The 9649-nt window shown below is 41.2% G+C and overlaps 1 protein-coding gene across 4 annotated transcripts in view; it reads right to left on the bottom strand.

Moving 5' to 3' along the window:
• Positions 1-693: 693 nt before the first annotated feature.
• The window catches only part of TGFBR3 (transforming growth factor beta receptor 3), a 209669-nt gene continuing 200713 nt past the window's right edge, over positions 694-9649 (bottom strand). For all 4 annotated transcript variants that reach the window (XM_027536536.1, XM_027536535.1, XM_027536533.1 and 1 more), the window contains one exon: positions 694-4132. In XM_027536536.1, the coding sequence (XP_027392337.1) occupies positions 4014-4132 (119 nt within the window). In that variant the 3' untranslated portion in view covers positions 694-4013. The remainder of the gene's footprint in view (positions 4133-9649) is intronic.

Raw genomic sequence — 9649 nt, 5'->3', positions numbered from 1 at the left:
CAAAAATAAGTCAGTGGTTTGGAGAAAGAGACATTCCAAAGGTAGAATAAGCTTGGATTTATTAATTTGGGGGTGTGGTAGCCAAAAAGAGTCTAGAGAGATTCCTAGGTTTCTGGCATGGGCAGCTGGTAGATGGTGATGGCATATTGATAGAGGATGCTGGAAGCAGCACTGGGGAATTTGGAGGGGATGGAAATACTAGATCCGAAATACATATTATTTCTCTTTCCATGCCTCCAGGAGATTGACAGAAAGCCGTTGGACGGATGCCAGGGCTGACACCCACGTCCAGGTCTCCTGCCACGTTTTCCTGAAAAGAGTGGAAGCTCCACCATGCCCCACTTCAGTCTGTCACCCCTCCCCTCTGCTATGTGAGCCTTAGCCCTTCCCCTCCCTCCTCCTCAACAACTTGCCACCCCGTGGACTGTAGCCTCCAGCCTCTTCTGTCCATGGGATTTCCCAGGCAAGAGTACTGGAGTGGGTAGACATTTCTTCCTTCAGGGGATCTTCCTGATCCAGGGATCAAACCCACATCTCTTGCATCTCCTGCATTGGCAAGTGGGTTCTTTACCACTGAGCCACCTGGGAAGCCCCAACACAGTTGTAGCAGATGATAAATTTAGGAGAAAGGCCATGAACAAGGGTTATATCAGCCCGAAGGGAGGATTTAATGATAACCAAGCAAGACACATATTAATAATTGATATATATCTTTTTATTATGCACAGATAAAGGATTTAAAACTGTGGTTATCAAAACTATACATCTAAGCATGTTCACAAAATTGTTGACACGTTGAACAGAGAAAAAGAGTACAACAGGGGTGCTCAAACTGGCCACAGGGATTTTCAGGGTACTCTTTTTACCCTCATAGATGAAAAACAGCAACAAAATCAGGCTCATTCAGGAAAAACCAGAAGAGAGAAGTATTGTATTTGGAAACTGATAATAGTCCTTTTTAGAAAAACATCTGTTGGTTTCATGAACAACCCCCAGCTAGAACAAACAGGAAAAAATCACACGCACGAGTCACCCAACAAAATGTGCTCTGTTAACACAATCAGCAGTACAACCATCACTCAAACCATGAGGTAGTTACAGTACAAAAGACCGGCACGCAGGTGCGCACCCCCACACACACTCACAACCACGCCCGCTACAGAACACACACAGGAAACGGGTTTACAATCTCATTACAGACAAGGAAAAGATCTTTTGTTTTGTTTAGAAAATGCTATAGAAACAGCTTTGACAGAAGGAATCCGACTTTTCAAATACAGAGTACTGGCTGGTACACACCACATGGTAAAAGCTGTAGGGTATTACACAGACAATCTGCCTTGGAATTTAGAGCATTTCAACAACAGCTTTAGCATAAAACAAACAAAACAAAATGGCCTCTAAGAATGAAGGGTGTAACCTGCAGCAGTAACAAAAGAGTTTTCAGATAGAGAAATGTAACTGGAATATAAAAACAGTTTTAAAGAAACCTACAGGATGTGTTATAAAGTAGAGCTTATACTTTGTATTCATTAAAACTGTGAAGTATGAAGCAATTGGAAATGCTATAACAGGAAGCTAGGGAGAAAACACAGTATTTTTTAAATGTTCACTTTTTAGAAACATTTCAGAAATACTTAATGACATTCACTCTCCAATAACACAGGATCAGGTTTCATCAACATGAATTTCTTGATCTGAATAATACTTCTGGATAGTAAGACCCAAACACATAAAGGTTGACTTCTTCTCTTTTAAAATCTCTTGGCTTACATCCATAAATTTGTAAATTAATTTTAAATTATTTATAAAATCATTGGCAATGCAGCATCTCTCTCAAAAATATACATTTGAATATATTACAAAAGGTTTTAAACCCTGTCCATCTAAGAATTGAATCTTTTAATACCTCTTAATAGTTAATTTTCTTTTTAACAGGATGGATAGGGATTTTTAAAAAGCAAAGAACTGATCAAAAGAATTCACAGTAACTGAAATTAAACATTTCATATGGAGTAACTTAAATTTATCTAAAACACTTAAATATATCTTTATACACCGATTTTTGTAGTAAAATATAGCTATAAGTGACTTAAAGACTCTAGTCTTCTTTGAAGACATCTTTAAACTTTTTTATACATAGAATATGCTAAAACAATACATTCTGCTGAAGGTTAGGCAAAGCGCATTATTTTCAAACACAGGTAGCGTAATCTAAGTCCTCCATGCTGATACCTTTATGTTAAAAATATAGTTAACTGAAGGCAAATTTTTTTTTTTCTAATCTATCTTTATTTGTAGAAATCTGCAAAATTATCAATGTAGATAGCCTGGAAATCTTAGCCCTCAATCTGTTTTGGTTAAAATCATCTTGATTGAGTGTTTATAACTATCAAATCAATCGGAACAGGACTCTATGGTGGGGCAACAGTGACTGTCAATCTCCACCTCTTTGCCTTGTAGACACTGCCCTCCAGTCTCGGGCAACACCAACATTTCCTACTTAAGGCTCCATTCACAGAGAACCAGGCACAGCTTCCTTATTTTTAGAGCATTTAGATTTGCTTGTGAGTATTTTAGATGTAGAATCTAGCCTGTTCTATTTGTAGAGTTCTGAGTTGTTTGGGAGAATTCTGGTAAAAGAATAATACTTACTGGCAATCAAGTTATCTTCAGTAGTAAGTGATTTGGCATGGACGCTTTCCTCTGGCATTGTTTTTGTGTGTGTGTTTGTTTTTTTTAACATAGAGGTATCAGTTGAGCTTATTTTAGCTGCAAAGTGGCATATTATTGATACTCGATTTTAATAAAATTTACCTCAAATTCTTTTTGAGTTTGGTGATATATTTAAGGCAAGAAAACGAAAGCATCCAACTGAGTGCCTTTTTCCATATCTCATCACTTTCTTGGCAGAATTGGTGACACTGTTCAGATAACCAACAGAAAACCAAAAGAATCTGCCATACATTTGCAACTTATAAGAGCCTGGTGCTTACAAAAGAGTCTTTTCAAAAGGCTGACATGTTTTGCATGGAAACACTAATTCTCCCAAAAATGTTTAAGAATAAACAACTCTGAAGGTGTAGGACATTGTCCAAATGGGAATGAATTTTCTCTTCTTCAACTGAAAGAACCAAAGTGCCAAATGACATATAATATACATGTACTGGTGTATATATCACTGTGCAAATGCCTCCTGAGCTTTACAAGAGAATTTTGCCCCTGTTTATACATTAATTTAGTAAAGCACAGTGTCATAAATGAGCAGGAATCTGCAGTCCCAGATTTGGGCCATTTTCAATTTCTATATGCTTATAAAGAAATACGAACTTTGCATTAAGACATTTTTGCAGTTGGTGTGTGAGCCTGGGGGGAAGGAGGAAGCTGATAAGGAACTCAGCACTGGTTTTGGCCCAGGGCACAAGAAGGAATGTTGCCTTGATGTGTGTCAGGATGCAGTCCACGAGGGGAGCACCCATCAAGCTGACACAGCGGTCCCACAAGTGTGGCAGCAAGGTGAGAAGTGTGCATCCTGAAGGTGCAAATTAGACATGGAGGAACACACTTAGAAAGTCCTGAAGCATTTCTTTTGTTTTACATCTTGGTTCGGTTAGAAAATAATCTTTGGCCACATCTCCTCACTGGCTCTGCTATCTGGTTATTCCTTTTACCAACTCCTTGTATCTGGGTAAAAGGCAGGGCTTCAAATTATGGATGTTCTTACCTGGACAAAGCAGCATTTTAAAAACTGGCATGTGTTTCACATTGAAAACCCCTAAGCCTGTGAGGGGCTGGTGGAGAAGGCCACCACCTTAGCTTTTCTCACATGAATCTAGTGTGTTACAGAAGTCCAGGGGGCCCGAGTATGTCAGCCCTGGGTGGGGGTGAACACGACAGGTGACGGTTACACTGAAATTCACTCTCTTTACAAGGGAACCGCAGTTGAGCCTTCTGGGCCTGGAATCTGGACACAGGTGTGGCCCCAGGCCTGCCCTGATGGCGGGCGGGGCAGGCTAGGCTGTGCTGCTGCTGGAGCAGGGTGTGCTCTGCGTGCTGCCAATGCTGTGGGCTGCGCTGCTGTTCTCTGAAGCTGGCGGGGACGTGGGCACTTGCTGCCTTCCTGCTGTCTCTCCTGCAGTCAGTACAGAAAAGGATAGACGCATGTTACATGTATGCATTTCTGAAAAGACCATTTCATCTGGGGCTCTTTTCAACCATGGGCAGAGCAGCTAGATCAGAAGGCCTCCCATCATGATGCTGTTTCTGCTTGTTGCCATTTTGTTTTGTTTTTAAAGCCCCTTGCACAGGGAAAAAAGAATGTTTTCAAGGTGATTGACAGACAGTTAATAGGGGCAAAGACCCCCTAATAGTTGAGGATGAATGCCCAGGATTTCAGCGCCCACAACCTTTGAAGAAACTACCGTCACCTGTACTGTGTGATCCAACTGACCAGCACCTGTATTCAGAGAACATCTCCTCTCATAAAAGTATCAGAGGGTTTGGAGAACGAGACCTTTAAACTGTAATGAGATCACCTTGGCAATCTGGAGGCCTTTTTCTGAATACACCTGGTCAAAATAGGGGTGGTGATGCCGAGGTTTCGCCCTAGCTGTAGCAGAGAGTGCTGTGTGACGAGCACAGGACCCACACCTGAGAAATGGAGGTGGGAAGACCTGGTGCTCCGAAAAACCTTTTGAAGAAGGGGTTTAGCTGTTGCACAAGGGACGGCAGCTGCCAGGAACACCCCCTCCATCCTGAGGTTTGCAGCCGGAGTATCCCCTCACACATCAAGTGCCCTACTTTTCATCACACACCCCACTGCATTTTAGCTAAGCCCATTCCTTGCGCCAAGTGACAGGACTGTGGGGAGGGAGGAGACCTTGGGTCACACACATGGTTTGCATTTAGCACAGCAAAGAGCTCTAGAGCTATCTTTTCTTCAACAAAACTGGCCTCAGAGCAGCCCTCAAAAAAATGGCTCTAGGTAGGGAAAAGCAATCAAGGCTCTCCGATGACAAACACAGCATTTTCTTTGAAAAGTCAAAGCATAAACTTCATAAACTTCTGGTCAGTGGTCTCCCCGCTCCAATGTGGGAAGCCCCAGAGGGCCAGGTCTGTTTATGAGTGAGCCTCCTCTTTCCTGTCGGCCTGAAATACACAGCTCTCTGCCGGAGATAAGCAACCCTCTGGCCTCTTCGTTAAAACAAAACACACCAGCAAAGGCTCTGCCCTCCAAGCACAGGAACTCGGCCCTTTACTCCTCAAAAACCTCTGCCAAAACAGCAGTTGCACAAAACAGAGAAGCAGCTTGTGTGGTACAGCTTTCCCTGTCACCCATTTAGGAACCACCCAGTGACACACATTGAGGCTTCAACCTCTGGGTCTTCACATGCTTGTTGCATATTTGGCCCATGCTATATTTTCTCTGATTATCTATTCTTCTGGGATTGGAGGGATGGAGAGGGAATTCTGGGTCAATATTTCTCAGAGGCAGAGAAACACTGTATTTTCATTCTTCTTTTTTTTTGGCAATCTATATTTTGGACCCTTTCCAGCACTGCCCTCTATCCTTCTTGTGTGCATTTAATTAAAGGCGGGGACGTTTGCCTCAATGACAGTGACTTTCTGCCAGAAATCCACTTTCCCCAGAGTGGGAACTTTCTTTCTAAAAGGAAATTAAATCTGTTAGCTATTCTGAATTCTTATGTCTATCAAAAAAAAAAAAAAGCCCCAAACCTCTAGAGACTGGAACAACTCGTGATCAACTTGAAAAATTCAGCCCCCTGCCAACCCACATGTGGATCCACACCCAGTCTCATTGTTATCAATTAGCAGGACTAATGTGACTGTTGTGAAGGACATTTTAAAAATACCTCTTCCCCATTTAAATAAAGGATACATCAGAAAAGCAGGAGGTAAGTCAACACACCACCCTCCCCACTTTGGCTCACCTGGGCTTCGTTTGTTTGGCCTGATAGCGGCTAAATCAGCAAGAAGGCCTTGGCTTGTCCTACTGACAGTGAACAAGTCTGTCTCATCCCACATGCAACATGTGCATGATTAGTCACATTCAGGAAAAGTGCCAGTACTACGCCCTGCCCAGGAAGTCTGAATATTTGCTTTCCGATGTCTATTTGCCAAATACAATTTGTTGCCATGTCAGTTTATTTTAATCATTACCCATTAAAAGGTCTTTCAACTTCCAGAGTTTTGGAAACTCTTGTGCTGCTGATACAAAATACTGTCCAAAATGAAACCCCAAGCAAAACAAAACAAAGAAGTCCCCTATACTCAAGATTGCAGGATCCATTTCACCAGGGTGGACAAGTCAACTTAACCCAATAATCCCCTGGCTTTGAGCCAACAGTGTGCCAAGGAGAATCTTTGTCTGACAATCTGCTTGGAAATGTTGAAAACATCCTCTTTAGACTATCCCTTCTAGCCCTGGGTCTATTTTCACATGTAAGATGAGAGATTTCTCATTATATCCAAGTTGTTAAAAAACTTACCTTTTGAGAAATCAAGAGAAGTTTTCTCACTGTCAGATGCAAGTGGCACTACAGAAAAATTCACCACGAGAAACAAAAGTTTAACGTGCAGATGTTTCTGCTTAAAAAGCCAACAGAGTCCCTTAGGTTTTCCGAGATGTGTCCTTTGGTTTTCTGCTCTCTAGCACACTGACCTCTGATGTCTTGGAGCATTGACTTTCTTCAGAATATCCCTTGGGTGACAAATACAACCAGCTTCCTTCTGGAGAAGACGGGCAGTGAGGACTGCAGGGCTATGCAGAGCAGGCCCGCTTAGCGAATGCAAGTTCAAGGAAGGCCCCCTGACCATGGATTTCAAACTTGGCCATCAGAAGAAATGTGTTTAGTCTTCATGCTTTGCCCCTAAAATCTCAAACCACGGAGGAAGAGACCCTTGGGAAGGAGAGTGAGTAGGGAAAAGACACATCTGGCACATGTTGTCCTCAGGAAAAGGGTGTGTTACAACAAGGATTCATCCCACTCAGCTCACGTATTAGGCTGCGGCTAAGCCTCGATATTGCCAGAGATGTCCTTAGAAACAGAAAAAAACATATTTTAAGGGATAACCTGTTTCCTTTCTTCAGTTTAACATGGAGCTGTTCAGATCTGATTTCCTGCCACTTTTTGGCAGTTTACAACTGGATTCTTATCCCTGTGTTTTTAGTATGGCAGGTCCTAGGGGAGAAACTTTAAGATGTGAATAACACAGAGAAGCCCTATGGGGAAACAAGAATAGAAGAATTTTAAAGAAAAGTGAGAGGAATCTCGATTATTTAGCCCAAGGCAGATAGTTTGCAAACACTGGCCACAGAGAATTATTACCGAGAGGAGCAGACAGGTGTTCTTTATCTCCCTGGAGGGCAGAACATGAGGAAATGAGTTTAAATGGCAGTGATAGAGATTTAGGTCACACAGAAGGGAACTTGCTCATTCTGAGGACTGGCTAGTTATAGTGGGAATTTGTGGAATTTCTTTCTTAGGAGATATTTAAGCACTGGATTGAAGACCATGTGCCTGGGGGTGACTCATACTCAACATTACTTGACAGTGCAGAGAAAACAAAGATATTTCCCTCTTAGGCCTATGTGTTCGTTGCAGTTTTGTACCAATTGTCTCAATCTCTTGATATCCTAATTGTAACTATTTCACAAATTCACTCTAGTAAGGATACTGAACTAGACCAACCTTTAGAGAAGCTTTCCATCACTATTCACCATTTTCAAAAATTGCCCCTCCTTTTTCAAGCTAAAAGACTTTCCTTTTGCAGGCAAAACTTTGCAGGAGGGGTGAATTAGATGTTGTTATAAGTTATGGAGAAAGGGAGAAATGTTCCAAGGAAGGAAGCAAAATCTTTCAAAATATTCTGCTTCCCACTTTCTTTCAATATTACTGCAAAGTGACCAGCCTGTTTCACACTTGCACTTTGGTTTTCCATGGGCATCTTATTTGAACTCAACCCGAGCACTTGGGTGAAAAGAGTGGATCCTGCCTTCTTTCCAGTCATACAGAGTTTCCATCTATTCCACCTGCATCTTTCTGATCCCTGTAACTTAGCCTCTTGCCTCCAACTTTAGTCACACTTTTGCTGATCTTCTTGCTGTTTCTGAATTACATTTGGAAGCATGGAGAAACTTCAGACTTCTAGAAGTATCTGAAGCCTCCAGAAACACTCCTAAGTAAAAGACATGATTCAGGTGGACCTGGGTATGTGTTTGACTTCTGCTTTAAGAATACACACAGTGTATTCAACTAAGGATTGTTGAACAGAAGCCTGTTAAACAGAAGTTTACTCTCTGAAGAGAATGAAACTAGGGTTCTGGGAACGACCAACACCAGCACAATTGAGGGTAGAGAAACACAATGACAGAGGAGAACAAAATTAACGCCTACATGCTGAATGTTGTGACCCCCAGAATGTTGACAGCCTGATCTATAACCTCCAAGAAGGAAATAGGAAAACCTGTTTCACAGAAAACATGACTAACTCAAGAGGAAAGATCCAAAGATGTGATATCAGGAGTTCCTCAATAAAAGGCCCAGCTAGATCACCCTAAGTAAAGTTCAAAATCAATATGTTCCACCCACAAGCTCAGAACTTCCCTATTCTTAAATAATTCTATATTAATATTCTCAGAGAGATAAGATATTGTACCCATAAGACAAGAATAGGACATGTTTCTTTAATTCATGGGAAAAACTTCTTGGAATTAACAAACTTGAAGGCAATATTAAAAATGCAATAAGACTTCGACCACAAGAGACGGAGTAACCCCAACTTCAAGAACAGGCTGCGAGAATGAAGAAAGAAACAGAAGCTTGCCAAGGAGAGAGCTGGGCTTTCCAAGTAACCTGACCTTAAATATGCTGAAGCCGTTCAGAAATTCTTTCTAGAAGAAATACAGCTTGGTGAAGAATTACTAGCTCAAGGTGAATATGAGAAGGGTGTGGACCATCTGACAAACGCGATTGCTGCGTGTGGACAGCCACAGCAGTTACTGCAAGTATTGCAACAAACTCTTCCACCACCAGTGTTCCAGATGCTTCTGACTAAGCTCCCAACAATTAGTCAGAGAATTGTAAGTGCTCAGAGCTTGGCTGAAGATGATGTGGAATGAGAAACAAATGTCAACATAATGATCTCAATTAAAACATTTTTAAAATCTTAACTCAGAAGATGATCGGCTCTGGGGGAGTAATGGCAGATAAGCTTGTTATGGACTGTCCTCCACAGTGAAGTCTACCAAAGTTAATTTTTACTTTGTGTAGATCCATTTGTCTGTTTTATTTATTTTTCCCAGTGAAAAGTATATTTTGATAGAGAGCTTTTCATTTTATAAATACACTATGAATTACTGAAATATGCATTTTGTTTATTCTTAAAAATGTGTGATTAGAATGTACATATAACATCCCATTACTTACATTAAAAATACCCGGTGCTCAGTTTTGAAAGATAGGCCCCCAAAAATGTAGAAGAAAACTGAAGAATATACTTGTTTTGCTCTACATCAGAAAGTTGGCTGGAAACTTGTATTGATCAAAACTGAGCATTAAGAGATTATTTCTTTCCATTTAATCTCTTAAATATGTGTAATGTGCTGCTATGCTATAATAACAACTTC

The sequence above is a fragment of the Bos indicus x Bos taurus genome, chromosome 3 (assembly GCF_003369695.1).
Source record: "Bos indicus x Bos taurus breed Angus x Brahman F1 hybrid chromosome 3, Bos_hybrid_MaternalHap_v2.0, whole genome shotgun sequence".
Classification (NCBI taxonomy): domain Eukaryota; kingdom Metazoa; phylum Chordata; class Mammalia; order Artiodactyla; family Bovidae; genus Bos; species Bos indicus x Bos taurus.
Note: the sequence above shows the minus strand (reverse complement) of the source record. Positions and strands in the feature narration are given on the sequence as shown.